At 41.2% G+C, this 21,367-nt stretch overlaps 1 protein-coding gene across 10 annotated transcripts in view; it reads left to right on the top strand.

Moving 5' to 3' along the window:
• neo1a (neogenin 1a) overlaps positions 1–21,367 on the top strand; it is a 242,255-nt gene that overhangs the window by 121,614 nt on the left and 99,274 nt on the right. For all 10 annotated transcript variants that reach the window (XM_055011913.1, XM_055011908.1, XM_055011906.1 and 7 more), the window contains exons 3-4: positions 2,374–2,649; positions 4,994–5,144. In XM_055011913.1, the coding sequence (XP_054867888.1) occupies positions 2,374–2,649; positions 4,994–5,144 (427 nt within the window). The remainder of the gene's footprint in view (positions 1–2,373; positions 2,650–4,993; positions 5,145–21,367) is intronic.

Below are 21,367 nucleotides of genomic sequence, written 5' to 3'. Positions count from 1 at the left end.
TTGACTCATATTAGATGTGATCTTTGCAGACAGTGAGGTTTAAATGAATTGTACCATACAGCAGTTATGGTGAATGTGATTATTGACTCATATTAGATGTGATCTTTGCAGACAGTGAGGTTTAAATGAATTGTACCATACAGCGGTTATGGTGAATGTGATTATTGACTCATATTAGATGTGATCTTTGCAGACAGTGAGGTTTAAATGAATTGTACCATACAGCAGTTATGGTGAATGTGATTATTGACTCATATTAGATGTGATCTTTGCAGACAGTGAGGTTTAAATGAATTGTACCATACAGCGGTTATGGTGAATGTGATTATTGACTCATATTAGATGTGATCTTTGCAGACAGTGAGGTTTAAATGAATTGTACCATACAGCAGTTATGGTGAATGTGATTATTGACTCATATTAGATGTGATCTTTGCAGACAGTGAGGTTTAAATGAATTGTACCATACAGCAGTTATGGTGAATGTGATTATTGACTCATATTAGATGTGATCTTTGCAGACAGTGAGGTTTAAATGAATTGTACCATACAGCAGTTATGGTGAATGTGACCATTTCACTAATCAGTGATAAAGCTGCCAGTATGGAAAGACTCTCACATCCTGATGTACTCATGATAACCCAACGTACATTTTAGTAGCACTTAGGTTTGGTCACCTGAGATGGTTCCAGTATCTGGTCTGGTCCGGGGACTAAATCAGCACTCAGCAGGTCTCCGGACAAACTAGCATTCATAAACAGCCTCCTCCTTTCATCCTCAGTCACACATCTTTATGTTTTTCTCTCTCACCCTCACATTACCAAGGAGACGACCGGAGTCAGCCCAAAACTGCAGAGGCCCTGGGTGGTAATGACACAGCAGGATGTTCTTTTTATTGTGGATGGAGTGGGTCTGTTCGCTTTTAAAACAACTCTTCCCCTCTGCATCACTAATAAACCCAGGAATACCGTTTGCAGTTTACACATTGTAAGTTCTGATTAATTGAAGTCATTGTGTGCGATTGTTGGTTTCAGATCAGTGGCTTCAAACGCAGGAAATAATTATTTTTGCGTGGAGATGAAAGAGGCACAAACAGCCTGTGGATGCAGCCTTTTTAATTAGTGCTGTGTCTCCTGCTCACCGTGGCAAATTAACATCCCCCATCCACGATAAGTGATGGTGTGTGTTTGTTTAGGAGCGTGTTCAGGAGGTCAGATCTTTGGTCTCTGAGAAAACATCCTGAATATGGATCCCAACGTGTTCCTTCCAATGAGCTGTCGTGTTCTGGAGATTGGACCAAATGAGATGTTTTAACAGAGTTTAACCTTCCTGTTGTCCTCATTTACAAGCACCAAAAAATATTGTTTCCTTCTCTGAAAAAAAAATCCAAAAAATCAGCAAAAAAATTCCCCAAATTTCTGAAAATTTGCAAAACCTTCAGGAAGAGAATTCCAATAATTCCTTAAAAGTTTTATTTAAAAAAAAATCTCCCAAATTTGGCAAGAAAATTCTTGTAAATATTTTCAAAAAATGATTTAAAATCTTGGGCTGCACAGTGGCGTAGTGGTTAGCACTTTCGCCTTGCAGCTAGAAGATCCCTGGTTCGCGTCCCGGCTTTCCCGGGATCTTTCTGCATGGAGTTTGCATGTTCTCCCTGTGCATGCGTGGGTTTTCTCCAGGTACTCCGGCTTCCTCCCACAGTCCAAAAATATGCTGAGGTTAATTGATCATTCTAAATTGCCCGTAGGTGTGAATGTGAGAGTGATTGTTTGTCTCTGTATGTAGCCCTGTGACAGACTGGTGACCTGTCTAGGGTGTCCCCTGCCTTCACCTGAGTCAGCTGGGATAGACTCCACCCCCCCCATGACCCTAATGAGGATTAAGAGGTGTATAGATGATGGATGGATGGATGGATTTAAAATCTTCAAAAAAATCCTAAAAATATCAAAAGTGATTCCATATACCGGTATGTCAGTAAAACTTCTAATATTTTCTTTAAGAACATTTTTAACCTTTCTTTTTTCCACCAAAAAATGTTCAAAGATTTCCCAAAAATGATGAAAATGTGAACATCAGAAGTTTTTTTTCCCCCACATTTTCAAACTTTAAAACAGGTCAATTTTGACCCGCAGGACGACACGAGGGTTAAACATCACAATTCTAAGCTTAGATTTGTTTGATTTTACAGACGGTGCTGTTCGTCACACATGATTAGCTCCTAGGAGAGTTAAAAATCCAACACTTCCTTCTGTTTTCTAGCTCTGATAAATTGTGTAAATGTGATGATTTTCTTTGTGACATTTCTGTTTTTCCACCTCTGAATTATCTGTTCTCCTGGTATTTTACATCTTAGTCTGGTCTCTTGTCCTCCAGGAATGCCCCGGTTCGTCAGCCAGCCGTCGGCCGCCTCGGTGCGTCTCGGGGACAGTCAGGTGATGGCCTGTGAGGTGAACTCGGATCTGGTGCCGTTCACCCGCTGGGAAAAAGACCGCCAGCCGCTGGAACTGAGCTCCAGACTGGTGCAGCTGCCCAGTGGAGCTCTGGTCATCAGCAACGCCTCGGAGGCCGACGCCGGCTCCTACCGCTGCCTGGTGGAAAACGTCGGCTCCTCCAAGTCCAGTGACGAGGCCCAGCTCCAGACACTGCCAGGTAAAAGAGGAAGTGAAGATAAGGGTGGAGTATTGTTCATTAGGAGCGCTGATAGCTGTAATTTCAGTCACAAAAGATGATGCTGAGTGAAATGATCTCCATCCCAACAGCGTTTACTCTGCCTGTCATCAGCTGTTACCTGTTAATCAAACCTTTCCACACCCTTGATTAGAGCTTTCACATGTACGTCCTCTCGTGGCGTAAATTGAAATTAATACAGTCCAGCGCATCGTTTAATTACGGAGGAACACGGTGTTCTCTCTGGGTTGATCATTACCTTTAGCATGAAGAGACCTGCCTAGCTGTGGTGAGAAATGGCTGAATGCTAAAAGGAGTGGTCAGATTCCCGCTGGGGTTATCGGCGACGCTACAGTAACTCAGCTGCATCTCTAAAGGAGGCTGGATTCCTCTGTGGCGGGGTCTCGTCTCGCCCCTCCTCAGGTTTTATTTACTAGTTGTTAAGCACCAGGCTCCTGCCAGCACTGAGGAGATATTAGAGGCCATAAATCAGACCATAACAAGACCCGGTGGGGGGCTTCATCTCTGCCAGCCTCCTCTAAAGATGAGAAAAACTCGGACACATAAAGAAGGAAAACTTATAAAGTCGTGGGAGGAAACTGAAAGAAATTTACTTTGGATGCTGCCAGACGTTGAAGCAACATTTTAGAGTTATTTGTTTCACGACAAATCAGCTCAGGATCAGAGTAATCCGGGTGTTTCCAGAGAGAATTTTAGAGATTTCTTTTAAAAGCAGTTGTTGAGGATTTAATAGGCTTTGAGGTAGAATAGGAGCAGATGAGATCCGAGATGTGAGCAAGACGCCGTCCCATCCACAGATTTCTAAACCAACAGGGAAACTGGACTTCTGCTTTTGGTTCTTGAAGATGTTTCATTCCTCATCCAAGAGGTTTCTTCACTTTAAACTGACTGATGAGGAATCTTGGATGCATGTTGTCACCTCAGATTATATGGCTTTATAAAGCTTATACAGCTCATCTTTGACCGGAGACACCACTCATCAGGTACTTGTATTGCAGTATTGAGACCTGTCCCTGGACAGTTGGACCTCCTTCAACACCTCGAGTCCTCGCTGACCAGTCAGCTTCATAACCTGAACTCCTCCAGGCATGTCAGTCTTGGGCTGGCATTTGGCCAATAGCCAGGTGACTTGAGGGTGATAAGATGAACCTGGGACTCCATGTTAGTCCATTAGAACTGAAGGAGCCTCTTTAATGAGAGCGGAACGTCTTCAAGAACCAAAAGCAAAGTTCAGTTCTTCAGCACTAAGGGCCATTTGGAGATTTAGAGATGTTTACACCCAGAACAAAGGACACCACCCCACCTCTAGCCTCAGATTTAGTGTTTTACCAGATCTGTTGGCTGGTCTTTTCAGTCTGCTTTGTCCTTCCCTTCCCTGTTTATCTGTTACCGTTTTTTTTACCACAGAAAACAACAACAGCGACCTCCATGTTAGTCTCCTACCAACCTGAAAATGTCAAGTTTTGCAGAGGATTTAGAACGTGTAGTAAGGCAGCCCGGCTCGTTTATTTGGTGCATTATTCATTTCTAATCACATTGTTTGTCTCATTGCAATGCAGATGTTCCCCCATCACTATTTTTTATTAAATCAAAGCCACATTCTACGCTTAGCTCTGCCTATGATTGCTTTAAAGAAATACAAACCAGCCAGAGCGTGTTTTCCTCCTGTAGCAGAGTCATAGTGTGGTGCAGTCCAACCGTTATGTTATACACACTAGAAAAAATGCCCCTCTCAAAACAAGAAAAAAAAATTATTTCAACAAACTTTTACCTTGAAATAAGTGAAAAAATCTGCCAATAGAACAAGTGAAAAACGGCTTGGTAAGATTGCTTGAAATAAGATATAATATTTAGAATATTGAGATCTTAATATTAGCTGGGAAAACTTATTTTAAGCTCTATTTTACCAGGATTGTCAAGTTTAGGGGTCTTAAAATAAGTCAGACATGCTAAAAAATAGTAATTTTTCACTCAAAAATCGATTTTTGCTTTCATGTAAGCTCCTAATTTGAGATGTATTAAACTTATTTTGAGTTTTCTTGTAAAATACAACTCAAAACAAGAAAATTTCAAGATTGTTTGACTTCACAAGATATTTAAGATGCATTGTCTTAAAACAAGTCCCTCCATCTGCTGAAATGTCACTTGTTAAGTGAATTTATCTTAAATCAAGTGGGATGAGACATTTTGACTAAAAATAAGACAAATAGACTTGGTAAGATTTAGAGTTTTTGCAGTGCAGATTAGACTAGCAAACTAAGGCTACCTTAACCCCAACCTTGTGTTTTTTTTCCTCCCATCCCAGAAACTGGAGAAGACAGGAAGCTGGAGCTCCTGGTGCAGCCATCACCGGTGGCCAAAGTGACGGGCTCCAGCGTTCTGCTGCCATGCGTCGTCGCAGGTTTCCCTGCGCCACACATTCATTGGATGTTTGGAGACAAGCTGCTGGATGAAAGGTACGAGTGTCAAGTCTAACTTTAAATCTTTGCTGTTATGCTTTATTTACATGCAAAAATGTAGAAACCAATGAAAAAGCTGCAGGTTTCTTGGGGCATCTTTCTTCTCTTGCTTGTGTATAAACCCAGTTGTTGCCAATAATTAGCAATAGTTGCTCGAAAGTCGTAAATAGGGGCGAGAGAAATCTGAATCGTTTCACAAATTTAGATTATTTAAATCTGTTAATTACAATAATAAATAACTAAGACACGTGCACAGAGGCAACAAACCTGGCTGACCTCCACCCACCTCGCCGTGAGATCCAAACAGCTCCTTCTAATTTAAAAGCAGATGTGTGGAAAACCTTTGGCTTCTACAACGTTGACGGCAGAAGCCAACTGGACAAGAGCCACGCTATATGTAAGCTGTGTCGCGCTAAAATAAAATGCTTTGGCAACACAAGAAACATGAGAAGGCATGGAACTGGATTCCACCCGCCGGAGGAGTCGGGAGACGGCCGGCTGCTAGTGGTGCTACCGACCAGAGAACAATCCAGGAAGCAGGTAGAAAGCAAGAAAATTCCAATAATTCCTTAAAAGTTTCCCTTAAAAGTTTTATTTTTTTAAAAATCCCCCAAAATTGGCAAGAAAATTCTTGTAAATATTTTCAAAAAATGAGTAAAAATCTTCCAAAAAAATCCAAAAAATATCTGTGATTCCATATATATCAGTACAGCAAATTTTGCTGGATTTTGTTTGATTTTTTTGTGAATGTTCGTAAGAAACATTTTTAACATTTCTTTTTTCCACCAAAAAATGTTCAAAGATTTCCCGAAAATGTGGATATTAGAAGTTTCACTGTGAAAATATATTTTTCAAACTTTAAAATGGGTCAGTTTGACCCACAGGATGACACGAGGGTTAAAACAAGTCCCTCCATCTGCTGAAATGTCTCTTGTTAAGTGAATTTGTCTTAAATCAAGTGGGATGAGACATTGTGACTAAAAATAAGACAAATAGACTTGGTAAGATTTTGAGTTTTTGCAGTGTAAAGTAAGAGGCCACAAATGTTTATAGTGTTCAAATCAAAGGTTCACCTTTTAGAAAACCTCCAAGTAATTAAAAAGATCTTCTACTGTTTTTCTCTTCATAACACATCTTCCTCTAGTGTACACTCAGGCAGCAGCCAGAAATGTTGTGAGAAAGTGTAAATAAGTTAGCATATTCCATGAAAATATTGGCTTTTTTGACACATTTGCACAAGGAAACATTTGATCATCTTTGATGCAGATAAAATTTTCAAACTTTAAAACGGGTCAATTTGACCTGCAGGACGACACGAGGGTTAAACATGCATCAGTAATCATTTTGTAATCGAATCGTAATCAAATCCTGAGGTGCCCAAAGATTCCCACCCCTAGTCGTAAACTACTGAGCAGCTCTGGACTCTCCCACGTCTTTTTAAAGCAGCAGAGACTAATGCATCGCTCCTCTGTACCGGCCCCTCCGGCCTGCAGAAGCTAAACTGTTAGCGCTTGCTCCCCGAGGTGTAAATGCTGTTCTGCCACTGTTACCCCGAGAGCCCCGGGGGAGACCTGGACGTGCCGACGGAGCCACTTCATCTGGGAGGCCGGGCGGTGGGGTTGCCAGCAGAGGGGAAGTTCACAAATTAAGAGCCAAGACAGAGTGTCACAGCGCTGTGCTCTCACTCCTCTGGCTCTCATTAGCTCAGCCGCTGATCCCTCGGAGAGAATCGCATATGACACGGGAAGTTTGATTCTCACCAATTCAGAAAGCAGTTTGTTTACCTAGCCCCTGTGTGTGCCAGGCTTGTAGAACAATAACTTTGCAGCTGGCGGGGGCCAACAGAAAATAGCCAGGATAGAGGCTCATTCATCTAAATGCAGCTCGGAGTGGGACTTCCACCTTTAGTGAAATTAAATGTGAGGTCGTAGCATTGGTAACCACGAGGCTCTGGTGTGGTGTGAGCTGGAATATCATTAGACCTTCCAACCTCCTGCTCCAAGCACATCTCCAGCCTTAAACGCCTGTGGAATCGGCAGTGAGTGGTTCAGACCTCCGGGGGGAGCTGGCTAAAAAGGTACTTATTAATCTACCTTGTATTAATTACAAAACAATATCCAGCGTGCACACCCTCCGTCCTCAGGGTGTTTCCATTAGTAATTTGCAGGCAGGAAGAGGACCCCGATGCTCCAGCCTTCAGCGGAGGAATGGATTGAATACATTACCAAGACCGTTCCTTTGATTTTAATGCGACATTGACAATTAAAAAGAATAGCTGTGGAGTTTTCTCTTTCTCCTTGAAAGTGTCCCATCCCTCTCAGGCATTACATGAGAGACAGAAGAACTGCTGTCAATTAAAAGCAGAATGGCGTGAGGAGACGGAGACGGGGATCTGGTCTAATTGGTCTTTGGTGCACAAACACGGCCTTGAAAGCGACGAAGCCGTAGACATGAGATGAAGGTTGATGAAGACGTGTCAGAGCTGTCTGTTGGAGGCCGGCGACTCGCTGACGGCTCGGATTATCACGTCCAGCTTCTGTCGCCGAGGCTTCAGCTCGCCTCTTGTTTTCTTTCTGTTTCCCTCAGAGTCAGACGATGCAGGAGAATCAACATGAAAGTAGTTTTTAGACAACACCTGATTCTTGGATGTCTAATTCTCCCCACTAGTCATTCTACCGACTGAATGAGTGACTCACCAGAAGCACTTTTTAACTTTTTTAAAAGGATCCTTTTAAAGACACAGTAGAGTCCTTCAGAAGTCTTTTCACATTGTGCCACATAAAGGATTTCTGTCTTAAGTTCTTTTGAAGAATCTCATTGGTGTGTTATTCATAACCTGTCAGAGGAAAGACGTTAGGTTTGTATCACTCGTCCATATGTCCGTGTAGGACTTAGCTGCTGTAACAAGTCTTTGATGCCAGCGTTGACAGATGGGGACAGAGCAAAGACCTGAAATGGAAATTTAGAACAAGTGGTTGTCTTATAAGTTTGACCCACAGGACAACACGAGTGTTAAAACAAGTCCCTCTATCTTGCTGAAATGTCTCTTGTTAAGTGAATTTATCTTAAATCGAGTGAGATGAGACATTTTGAATAAAAATAAGACGAATAGACTTGGTAAGATTTAGAGTTTTTGCAGTGTAGGTGGGAATATTTCCAGTGATCCAGAGGAGACTAGAGATGTCACAAGAGTTGACAGTTTGGTATAAAGTCAATGCCGAAATTAAGAAAGCATCCTGAAACTGAAAGTGCTAAAAATATTGTGGAGGTTGTAGGTGCTGGAGATGCCAGATAATAACAACAAGTTGCAGAATATTCGAGGCCAGTCCAGCTGCAGCTACACCGATTTCTGGATAAAAATCACACCAAGTTGTCTACGGAGGTATTCTGTTTTTTCATCAGATGATCTGGGAGATGTTAGTCGACAGAAATCCAGAATGGAAATGCTGCTGCAGAACATGTGGAACAAACTGATCAGACACCTCAAAGACAAACATCTGGATTAGAGCTGCAACAATTAATCAACTATTATATCAAACAGGAACGCTTTTTAATAATTGATTCATCGGTTTCAGTAGTTTAAATAATAAAACCTCGACCTTTCTGATTCTAGCTTCTTAAATGTGAATGTTTTCTGGTTTCTGTCCTTCTCTATGACAGCAAACTGAATATCTGTGGGTTGTTTGTGTTGTAGAAATGCTTCAACACAACCTTCCGAAGGCTAATGTTAGCTTGTTTAGTCTAGTATATAAACTGGGTTCTGCTGATGATGGGATTAAATATAGACGTGCAGAAGGTTTGTATCAAATAACCCTTCTTATTGAAGTACATTCATTTGATTAATTTCTTATTTTGTTGTTGAATTTGGTATAGATTTTTGGAAATGATGAAATTTGGGGGTACATTTACCCAAATTTCTAATATTATGACCAATTATAGCCAATAATCTTTCACATACATGTACTTTATTCATACAGTTTATAGAGATACAAGCTAAAAGATGCCTGTTGCACCTCGCATTTTTGGCGATATCAGGTGGATGTTGTTGCACTCCCCTGAAAAAACACTACAGGGATAATCAAGATTAATATTTTGTCCTTTCTTGTGTATTTGCATACATTAAAATACTTTTGTGTTATTGCCGAGTATATTTTTATCCTCTTCTGTGTTTCATACAGTAGTATTAAATTCTCTGTGGGGTAATTATCCCACTCGTGTATCTCCACTCTGCATCTTGAATGAATGATTGGTATTGCAGCGTCTATTCCGCTCTGACTGATCGTACTGTACCATCCTGTTTCTGTATTCACCAGTGTCCTGATCCTTTGCTTCAGATTCATTTAGGCTCCCAGCGAATCTATCGCCAAGGACACCGAGCTCACCATTTATTCTGATTAATCCCAGCGATGGCATATAGAACACTTCAGTCAACACGTTTAAAAATGCATTCTGAGCAAACGCCCTGCGTGTCATCGATATTGTCCCTCTGGATTCCTCGGGTCCTGATGGCACTCATGAAAAGGACAGTCATCTTTTGTTCTGGGAGTATCACTCTATCACCTAATGGAATTCCCCAGCAGTCAATAAAACGGATGAATTATGCATGTCGGCCAGCAACAGGGAATTGACAGCGCATGTAAATCAAGCCTCTTCCACAGCCTCCAAGTCGTCTCTCTCCTCTCCTCCTTGCCTCCTCGCATTCATTTAAATATGATTGTGTATATTGCGTCTCCTTGTGTATGAAGAGAGGACTTAGTTGTGGGGAATTTGTTTGCGATTGGACAGCAGAGCCGCCCTCGCTTACATATGTCAAGCATAAAGACACACATCTCCCCTCGTTCACTCGGCTGTTTCTAGGTGACGGAAGGAAATAAATACAAGCTCACGCATAAACGTATGAACGCAGAGCCACACTCCTGTCCACTTTGCTTTATTGAAGACCGAAGTGACATGAAGAAAATGAAAAATGGTTTGTTGTTGCCGCCGTAGAGCAGCACTGTGTAAAGCAAGAGGCCACAAATGTTTATAGTGTTCAAATCAAAGGTTCACCTTTTAGAAAACCTCCAAGTAATTAAAAAGATCTTCTACTGTTTTTCTCTTCATAGCAGATATTCCTCTTGTGTACACTCAGGCAGCAGCCAGAAATGCTGTGAGAAATTGAGAAATGTTTAAATAAGTTAGCACATCCCATGAAAATATTGACTTTTTTGACACGCTTGGGCAAGAAAACATTTGATCATGTTTGATGCAGATAAAACCGAACAGTTTCAGAGTAATATCTCAGGGAGATTCTTTATATATCTTTGTAAATGTGGTTCTAATTACAGGGAGAATAGAGCCAGTGTTCGACTGCCAATCCACAGCAAGTCACACAAACATTCAAAAATGTAAAATATGTCTCCTGGCAATTGTATAAATAAACATAAATGGAAAGTGAAGTGATAAATAAATGATAAATGAACATTAGTGGAGATGAGATGGATTTAAAGGGATTCTCTCCAAGACTTATTTGGAAATTATATATATATATGTGTGTGTGTGTTTATATATATATATATATATATATATATATATATATATATATATATATATATATATATATATATATATATCATGTGTTGTTGTTAAACTAACAGTTTATTTTTAATGTATTCTTATATTTTCCTGTGCAGCAGAATAATCTAGGCGAGCTAAATATAAATATATGGAATATTCATGTAACTTGCCAAAGAAACTAGTTTTTCCTCCTTTAGCAGAAATAGCTTTTCTTCAAGGTTATACATAATTCACAATATAATAAAATAAATGAGAACATCCTGGAAATTAGAGGTTTAAATACAGTGGTTCTTCTCATTCATCTGGAACCTAATTCTAGTTTGATGCTGCTGAAGGTGTTATTAGTGACTGACTAGTTTGTTATTAATTTTATTATTGTCATTATTTACTGAGATTATGAAAATGATGACGACATAATGTTAAATTTATGTGCCAGTTGTTTGAGTATATCTGCCTTTACTTATAGATACCGTTTCAAAAGGACCAAATGTTGGATTGCTTAAATATATTGATGTTTTTACTCTTGATCTGATCATTTCATATTTGCTGTCTGCTGATATCCGATAACATTTCCTAGATAACACAGTAAACACTTCAGTTATTGTAGATTAGCTGTAGAACCTCTTACTGTTAACTGCAGAGACTTTTGATGAGACTTGCTGATCTCAGGCTGTGAATAAGCACTATATTAAGCTAGGAGGAACAGGGAAAGCATCCATACCTCTCAGTAGAACATCTTACTTTCATTTTCATGGCATTTTCTCTATAATAACAGATGTAAACAAAGAATTAGACGTATGTTAATACCGATCAGTTAAAAGTTCCCATGATTTACCCCAATCCTGATCTTAGGATCTGTCTTGAGACGTCCATCCATCCATCATCCATCCATCAATCATCCATCAATCTGTCCATCCATCCATCAATCTGTCCATCCATCAATCATCCATCAATCTGTCCATCCATCCATCCATTAATCTGTCCATCCATCCATCCATCCATCATCCATCCATCCATTATTCATCCATCCATCATCCATTAATCCATCCATCCATCCATCATCCATCCCTTAACCTGTCCATCCATCCATCATTCATCCATCCATCCATCCATCCATCATCCATCCATCCACCCATCCATCATCCATCCATCATTCATCCGTCCATCCATCCATCCATCCATCCATCCATCTATCCATCCCTCCATCTGTCCATCCATCCATCATCTATCCATCCGTCCGTCCATCCATCATCCATCCATCCATCCATCCATCCATCTGTCCATCCATCCATCATCTATCAGCCATCTGTCCATCCATCCATCCATCCATCTTTCATCTATCCATCATTCATCCATCCATCCATCCATCCATCCATCATCCATCCATCCATCCGTCATCTGTCCATCCATCCATCATCTATCCATCCATCCATCATCCATCCATCCATCCATCCATCTTCTTCCTCTTATCCGGGGTCGGGTCTTGGAGGCAGCAGATGAAGCAGGTCATTCCAGATGTTCCTCCTCCCAGCAACACTTTCCAGCTCTTCCTGGTGGATCCCGAGGAGTTCCCAGGCCAGATGAGATATATAGTCCCTCCAGAGGGTTCTGGGTCTACCCCGGGGTCTCCTCCCAGGAGGACGTGTTCAGAAAACCTCCAAAGGAAGTCTCCCTGGAGGATCTGAATCAGATGTCCAAACCACCTCAACTGGTTCCTTTAGAGGTGGAGGATCAGCAGCTCTACTCCAAGCTTCCTCCAGATGTCTGAGCTTCTCCCCCTATCTCTAAGGCTGAGCCCAGCCACCCTACGGAGGAAGCTCATTTCAGACGCTTGTATCCACGATCTCATTCTTTGGGTCACTACCCAGAGCTCATGACCATAGGTGAGGGTTGGAAGGTAGATGGATGGTAAACTGAGAGCTTCTCCTTGTGGCTCAGTTTCCTCTTCACCACAACGGTTCGGTAAAACGCCTTCATTACTGCTGACGCCGCATCAATCCGCTCCATTTTCCCATCACTCCTGAACAAAATCCCGAGATACTTGAACTCCTTCGCTTGGGGAAGCAACTCCCCCACAACCCTGAGGGAGCAATGCACCGGTTTCCAGCAGAGAACCACAGCCTCGGATTCGGAGGTGCTGATCTGCATGTCTTGAGACACATCTACTCAAATATGTTGACAAAATCCTCCGCTTCCTTTTGATGCACGTTATTTTGAAACCACCTGAATAATATTGTGTCGGTCTCACTCCTGTGTTTGGTTTGCAGCAGCGTTTAGGTTGGTAGTGTCACAGTAATCTCTGTGTGGATGGAAGGACTCGAGGTTTCACAGCAGAACATTGTACTGGAACAAGAGAATCAAGGCCATTTATTTCCCCTCTGAGGGATTTTAATGTTGTGGCTGCTCGGTTGGATGTCATGTATAGATATAACGGTACTGGCATATGTTATTGTGAAAGTGACAGCTCACAACAGATATTTTACAGCGAGGCATCTTGTGATGATGCGGTATTCAAAAACTACTAGCGCTTTAATAACGGTGTGAAGATGCACACGCAGAAGAATGAATTCTGCTGCTCTAGAAAACGGCAGTGTTACCGAGCAAATGCCCCTGCCATTTAAATTTCCATCTAAGCTAACAGTCCTTCAGAGGCAATCATCCGTAATTGTCTGTTGTTTGGAGTGAAGTCATGAAGCGACACTCAAAATTTTGAACCTGCTTCGTTCTTCTCACCCTTCTAAGTGCGGTTGTTAACACCCACACCATCGGCCGTCGTCATTGATTTTTGAGATTCTCAGGTTCTGTTTAAACTTTATGGGTTTATGCTCTTTATGTGTTGTTTTCAAACAGCACAGAAAATGGCCAGAGCAGTAAAAATATGGGCAGCAAGTCTGAACCTTTCAGCTGCAGAGGCTGAAAAGAGATACAAGCTGTTAATGTTAATGGATTATAGATTTTCATTACACCTTCCTACACGTTATTAGTGCGATTCGCTTTAATTCTGTTTCAGTTATATGGTCCCATTTCACAATATAAGTCATCTCAGGCCACTTCATGTGGTGAGGTCGAGACCTTACAGTATTACATTATAGAGAGAAACTCGCTGACTCCCTTTGAACAAGCAGAAAACCTCTTTTAACAGGAGTGAACTTCAGCAGAGCCAGACTGAAGGTGGGCGTCCATCTGTTTCAGCTGGTTGGGGTGTGAGCGGAGAGAAAGGATGAGCAGTAAGAACGCGACAGTCAACAAACAAGAGAACCCTCTCTGAATGCTGATTTTGCTTTTTTATCTGGAGCTTCAGAGACTCTGAACACTTCCAGTTCTGGCAAACCAATCATTGCTAGTAAACATTAAAATGCTTTGCTGCTGCACCAGTTTGAGAACATCGCCACAGAGGTTTACCTGCTGCTAATTGGCTTAATTAGCATTATGTAGGTTTGAAAGTAAAACTCATCGGTATGTTTAAGTCCTGCACTCCAACTTTTAGCAGGTAATCAATGAAACTATATCAGATGCTCACTGTCTTCTAGTTTTTAAGGATTTTAACGTCTTTCTCTACCTCAAAAACTAAACTTTGAAAAGCTCAGGTTCATTTCAATTAACATCTAATAGACAGAAACTTATGTAATTGAATTTGTCATTATTTGTACTAGTTAGGAACATTTGCATTCACATTAAATGGTGGTTTGATGTACTTTTTTGGAGCTAAATTTATTTAAACTCAGCCCCATGCAGCCATTTGCATGTAATCAATGGAATTATAAAAGTCTCCACCTGGGTTTAACTCAGCAAATGGGTAAGATCCTTCTGTTGGGTAATTATTGCAATGACGACAACAACTTCTTTAACCCTAGCTGATGGAGTGAGGAGCTTCTCATGTAGGAAGACATATCCTGTGGTCATGGAAAGGATGTTAATCTGTCTCAGAAGGGTCAAATTAGTGGCCTGCATCAAGCAAACAAAACTACTAAGGAGATTAAATGACTAAAATCTGGTTAATGTACCTGCATATCTTTCTAAATAGTCCACATAATGTCAATCTGAGTGACAATTGTTAAAGTTTCTGTCTATGGGATGTTAGTTTGGGTCTTTGCAGCAGGATGTTAAAATCCATACAAACTAGAAGAAATTAAGCATCTCGCATAATTTTATTAATTACATGATTAATCTGGAGAGAAAGACTTTTATATCCAAATGAATGTACATTATACCACACTGCTAATGGTTTCATGTGGCTAACATGGAGCTAAGTTAAATAAACTAGGCTATAAAAAAGCACATCAAGTTACTATTTAATGTGACTGTAAATCTTTTTAACTTGTAATAATGGCAATTTAAGTGACAACAGTTACAGTTTTTGTCCATGGAATGCTACCTGAAATAATATTAAAGTTTGGGACTTTGAGTAATCAAAAATTAAAAATTGTTTAAAAAAATCTATGCGAGCCATAAGAAACTGAGAATCTTATACACTGCCCGACCAAAAAAAAAGTCGCACATTGGAATATTTCATTGGACCGCCTTTAACTCTGAGGATGGCACTCATTCATCGTTTTCATAAGCTTCTGCAGTGTCACAGCATTTATTTCTGTCCAGAGATAGATTAATTTTCTACCAAGATCTTCTATTGATGATGGGAGAATCTTCTCCAGAACATCCCAAAGGTTCTCAGTAGGGCTGAGGTCTGGACTCTGTGGAGGACAATCCATCTCATGCTCCCTGATCCACTCATTCTCAATGTGACCCCATGAATCCTGGCATCGTCATCTTGGAACATGAAGCAAACCTCCACTGATGTAAAGACCTGGTCCTTCAGTATCTTCAGGTATCAGCTGACCTCATTCTTTGGGAACATAACGTTGGTGAACCTGACCAACCCCAGATCATAACCCTAACCCCCTGATGCCCCCATCACTCTGGAACACGGTAAATCTGGACTCAGACCACATTAGTTCCTGAAGATGATGGTTCTCCGCTATCCTTCAGGTTCTAATGATGCGTTGGACGGTTCTTAAATACCTAAAGCTATCAAAGAATCAGGATCCATTAGAATGCTCCAAAGTGAGAGAATTGTGCACAAAGACACATGTAACAACAGCAGGAGCTAAATGAAGTAGGATATTAGTGATCTGGACAGTTTGATGAGCTACTACTGGATTAAATTTAGCCTTTTGTGTGTTACTGCAGTATTCTGTCTTATATATCACTGGTTAATCTTGCGTGTACCGTGGCTCTCCTTCACCATCATGGTATCAGCAAATAAATCCATGAGGAACGTTAATGGAGAAGTGTCTGAATGACAGAATGCTGTCATTTTAACAAATGAAGAAGCAGCAGTGGTACATGTCCCACGTCTGAAAGGGGCTTTAGTGAACCACCTGTCAAAAAAACGTGTAGATTCTGACTCTCTAAAAACACCTCTCACTTTGAAAACATGGCAAAGAACAACCGCACATCCTCCCTGGACTCGCCTCTGATGTGCGACTGCCCCGGTAAAGGTGTTCAGAATGTCCTGTCGGCGTGTCGAGGCCTCCGTTCAGCTGCTGAAGGCTTCAGACGAGGACTTGGGAAGGAGGTGGAGTGCATTAGGTATGTGTGAGCGGTGACTCGGCCTTCCGTAACAGACCGGTGGAAGGTCAGCACACCTGGGTGAGGAGAAGCTGCAGATCAGGAGGATCTGAGGGTTTGTGTGGTTGCTGATGCAGTCCGCTGTCACAAAGCAATCAGCGGCGGCGTGACAGCGGCTGGGCTCGGGTCACGAGGAGGACGCAGCTGCAATCACAACTGTCACAACAAAAAAAGTCAGATTCATTATTAATGGATGGAGTGGAAGCTTCGAAACTTCTCGTAGTTGGACCGCTTTTTTCTTCCGGACTACATTTCTTCTTCACTGCCTCCTTCCCTCCTCCCTCTCTCTGCACGGCGACACACCGTGAATGCCAACGATTCTGCTGTCGGACGTGTTGTGGTTCAAAGTGAACGCCAACTGAACTTCCCTGTTTTGACCAGAACATAATCAGAACAGCTGAATGAATTTGAAACATGTTCGAGGTGTGAAGGAACTAGAGGAGGTTCATTTTACATTCGAGGAAGACGGACAGTGGATTGGAGCGATTTGTCTTTCTTCCAAAACTCTTCATTTTTCTACTCAAACCTGCTCTGATATGAGATCAGACTTGAAAAAACAAACATCCGAGACGAAAAAGAGGAGAGAGAAGAAATAAATGCATAAGTAATGAAACAGAAATTACTGCCAGAGATTAATGAAACCAACCTGCTTCCAACAGCTCAGGCTGGAGCTCCTTGGATGACTCAGCCACCAAAACAGTTTTTTATTTTCCTCTGGCTCATAATGGAAACCTGCAGAGCCCTCAAGACAAAAAACAAGCCTTGCATACCTGACTTTATTTGCTCTGTTTCCTCTAGCAGGATCCATGAGAATAACCGGATCGTTTGATTAGAGCATATTACAGCGCAGTCTGCAGCCTATAACTCCAGTAACATACTTTAAGATGGCTCTGCTGGGCCCTCTGGGAGCCTGAAGCCACAGAAACCCTGTCTGCCCTCATGCTTTGTCACGTCTACAAAGTTACAGCACTGAACCAGGTTATAAAGCCTGTAAATAGGACGTATACAGACATGACGTCTAGTGAAGAGTACGGTGGCCGAGAGGTGCAAACCAAATTTACATAATGCAAAACACTTTTACAACCTCCAAGACAAATTTACAAGCGACAAAACACTTTTACAAGTCTAAAAACACTTTTACAAATCCAAAAACACTTTTACATAATGCAAAACACTTTTACAACCTCCAAGACAAATTTACAAGCGACAAAACACTTTTACAAGTTCGAAAACACTTTTACAAATCCAAAAACACTTTTACATAATGCAAAACACTTTTACAACCTCCAAGACAAATTTACAAGCGACAAAACACTTTTACAAGTTCGAAAACACTTTTACAAGTCCGAAAACACTTTTACAAAGCCAAATGTAACCGGAAAGGGAATGTCCCAACTCCGGGGCTGAAGCGGAAGTGACGACGAGGAGCGGCTAATGCACTCTGTCGGTCTGATCTGCGCCATTTAAACACTCTAAAGACCGACCACACGAAAAACAAAACCGCGTCAATCGGTTCACATGTTCCCCACAAAACGGGCAAAACATCACCCTTTAGAGTGTTTAAATGGCGCAGATCAGACCGACAGAGTGCATTAGCCGCTCCTCGTCGTCACTTCCGCTTCAGCCCCGGAGTTGGGACATTCCCTTTCCGGTTACATTTGGATTTGTAAAAGTGTTTTCGAACTTGTAAAAGTGTTTTGTCGCTTGTAAATTTGTCTTGGAGGTTGTAAAAGTGTTTTGCATTATGTAAAAGTGTTTTTGGATTTGTAAAAGTGTTTTTGGACTTGTAAAAGTGTTTTGTCGCTTGTAAATTTGTCTTGGAGGTTGTAAAAGTGTTTTGCATTATGTAAATTTGGTTTGCACCTCTCGGCCACCGTAGAAGAGGCTCTGTAAAGCTTTGCATGGGAGTTATTTTATGCTGTAAGAGACAATATGCAGACTGTCAGCTTCTAAAACCACAAATACTCACTTTTATATCAAGTAATGTTTCTGCAAAGACCTGGAGGTAAATTCCAGCGTGTGCATGAGCAGATTTCTGTTTTAGAAATTGTGCAACTGACTGGATTTAAAGAAGAATAGATGCTAGAGCAGGGGTGTCAAACTCATCCAAGTCCAGGTTCCAGTCTGATCTCCAGTGGGCCGAAACAGTAAAACCACAGCATAAAAACCTAGAAATAACCACAACTCCACATTTTCCAAGATATATAGGTATCTATATAGTATTTTATGACAAAAGTCAGACAAAAAAGACAAAACAACAAAAATAAGACAAAATAATTACAAAAATGAGACACAAAACTACACAAACGAGACACGGAGTGACAAAAGCGAGAAACTAAATAACAAAAAAATGCAACAAACAACACAAAGCAAAAAAGTGACAAAGCAACAAAAAAATGGACCAACGACAAAAACGAGGTGAAAATGACAAAAGTGAGAAACAGGACGAAAAAAATAGACTAACAACACAAGTGAGACAAAAGGGAAACACAAAACGACAACAAGATGAAACAAACAAAAATCAGACAAAAAACGACAAAAACACAACTAAATATTACAAAAATGAGACAAAAAAATGACTAAAGAACAATCTAGTATTTTACTTTCTGATCCAAACAACTTGTCATTGTCTAGAAATGATTTTAAATTTATAGTTTTACTAATTTACAATCTGCAGTTAATGTCTTCTCTGGAATTTTCACATTTTGAGGGCCGGATTGGACCCTCTGGAGGACCGCTTTTGGCCCACGGGCTGCATGTTGGACACCCCTGTGCTGCAGACGGACAGACATCCCATAAAAGAGACTTCCCGTGTTGCACTCTCAGAGTAGCCGTGTTGCTTGTCGTGTTTTCTCAGCCACACATGCCAACTAAACCAGTCCATTACCTCCAGCCTCTGTGCTGCTGCCATCTATCATTCCACCAGCGTAGACGGGCCTCCTGTTAGTCTGAAGAACGAGCTGTTGTGGATATCTGCTGCACACGCCAACCTCTCAATGAGGGGAACACGTGGAGCAGAACTGTTGAATTTTCCATTGGATAAAGGAGGTTTTAATATAAACTGCAACTATAAAATGTGATGCTATCCAATGCACCTCAGAATCAGCTGGTGTACTGACACTGGAGGAGATGTAGGAATTTAAATAGAAACTTATTATGGAGGTTGGAGTTAGCGCAGTGAGTTTTACATAGAAAAAGATGTCCTTTGGGTCACACAATGCTAATACTTATGGAATAATACGGAGCTATATTGAAATAAACTAGGCTGTAATAATGCACACTATTTAACCCTCGTGTCGTCCTGCGGGTCAAAATTGACCCGTTTAAAGTTTGAAAATGTGGAAAAGAAATATTTTCACATTGAAACATCTGATGTCCATATTTTCAACATTTTTGGGAAATCTTTGAACATTTTTTAGTGGAGAAAAAGAAATGTTAAAAAAAACTGTTTCTTAAGAACATTCACATCAAAATCAAGCAAAATCCAGTGAATTTCACTGGATTTTGGTTGATTTTTATGTGAATGTTCTTAAAGAAAATATTAGAAGTTTTACTGATATTTATGGAATCACTTTAGATATTTTTAGGATTTTTTGGAAGATTTTTACTCATTTTTTGAAAATATTTACAAGAATTTTCTTGCCAAATGTGGGGGATTTTTTTAAATAAAACTTTTAAGGAATTATTGGAATTTTCTTCCTGAAGGTTTTGCAAATTTTCAGAAATTTGGGGAATTTTTTTGCTGAATTCTTGTGTTTTTTTCAGACAAGGAATCAATATTTTTGGTGCCTTAAATGAGGACAGCAGGAGGGTTTAATGACCACAGGAGGAGAAGGGCTTCCTGACAGCAGCTCATTCAGCTCCTCCTGGGCTTTAGAACATTCCTGGTTTTCGCTGAGATCGGCTCGCTCTGAGATCGGCTCGCTCTGAGATCGGCTCGCTCTGAGATCGGCTCGCTCTGAGATCGGCTCGCTCTGAGATCGGCTCGCTCTGAGATCGGCTCGCTCTGAGATCGGCTCGCTCTGAGATCGACTCGCTCTGAGATCGACTCGCTCTGAGCAGAATTGCCCAGTGGTTTGACATGTGTTGTGTGTTTCTCTTTCAAATCCAAGAGGAAGCTGTCGATGCTTTTTACGGAGCTGCAGCACTAAAGGCCAGAGTGTGAATGGTTGTCTTGGTGAGACTCTGCAGGAATGCCCGGCACAGAGAACCAGGGAAGTCTTTCAGAGGAATTTTTCATTTATTGAGGATCTGACATGCAGAGGCTCCCAGCAGAACGGCTGTACTCTCTAAAGTTCAGGGGAAGTAATCAATGTACAGCAAGACGTTTGGCATTTTCACTCATTCTGCTGCTTTCTCCAGTGTGAGGACCAAAAGGAAACGGCATGGCTTTTCTTTATGTTTGCCCCCTTTCCCCACCCTGAGGACCCGGAGCGTTCTGTCAGGCTCTCTGCTCATTCACCTCTCTTACTTGTGTCTTTATTATCTAACTTTCTGCTGTCAGAACGGCTCCAGGTGCAGTTGGTGTTTTTAGTCTGTATTGATCTGGGATTAACTTGTGTTTAATGTAAGTCTGAATGAAGTCTGAATGCTTCTTTTGACTGTAAAGCGTCTCTTGTCGTGGATTTAGAAACAGGTCCTGCTCTGCTTAGATGTGTTAGGAATGGTTGGTATCTACAGCTATGCAGGGATTTCTGTAGCTTTTATATAGTTCTACTGTCTCCATAATGCAGGGGTGTCCAACTTTTTTGCGCTAAACCAAAGAAGCCATCAGGAGTTGTGGTTATTTCTAGGTTATTCTGCTGTGGTTTTACTGGTCCGGTCCACTGGAGATCAGACTGGACTGTACTATTTTCAGTCCAAGCCTGTTGTCAGACAGTGAGTGTAGAAAACTTGCATGTGTTGGAACTTCTAGGTGGCTCCTTTCCAGCAGTAAAGTTAATAGTGTATTCCACCCCTACATTGTGAGTGGAACAGTGATGTCATTGCGGCGACAGCAGGTCCAGAGCCTCTCCAACGCTCTGTCCAGCACCAGA

The sequence above is a fragment of the Amphiprion ocellaris genome, chromosome 1, assembly GCF_022539595.1.
Source record: "Amphiprion ocellaris isolate individual 3 ecotype Okinawa chromosome 1, ASM2253959v1, whole genome shotgun sequence".
Lineage (NCBI taxonomy): Eukaryota > Metazoa > Chordata > Actinopteri > Pomacentridae > Amphiprion > Amphiprion ocellaris.
This window is presented reverse-complemented; position numbering and strand designations above follow the sequence as displayed.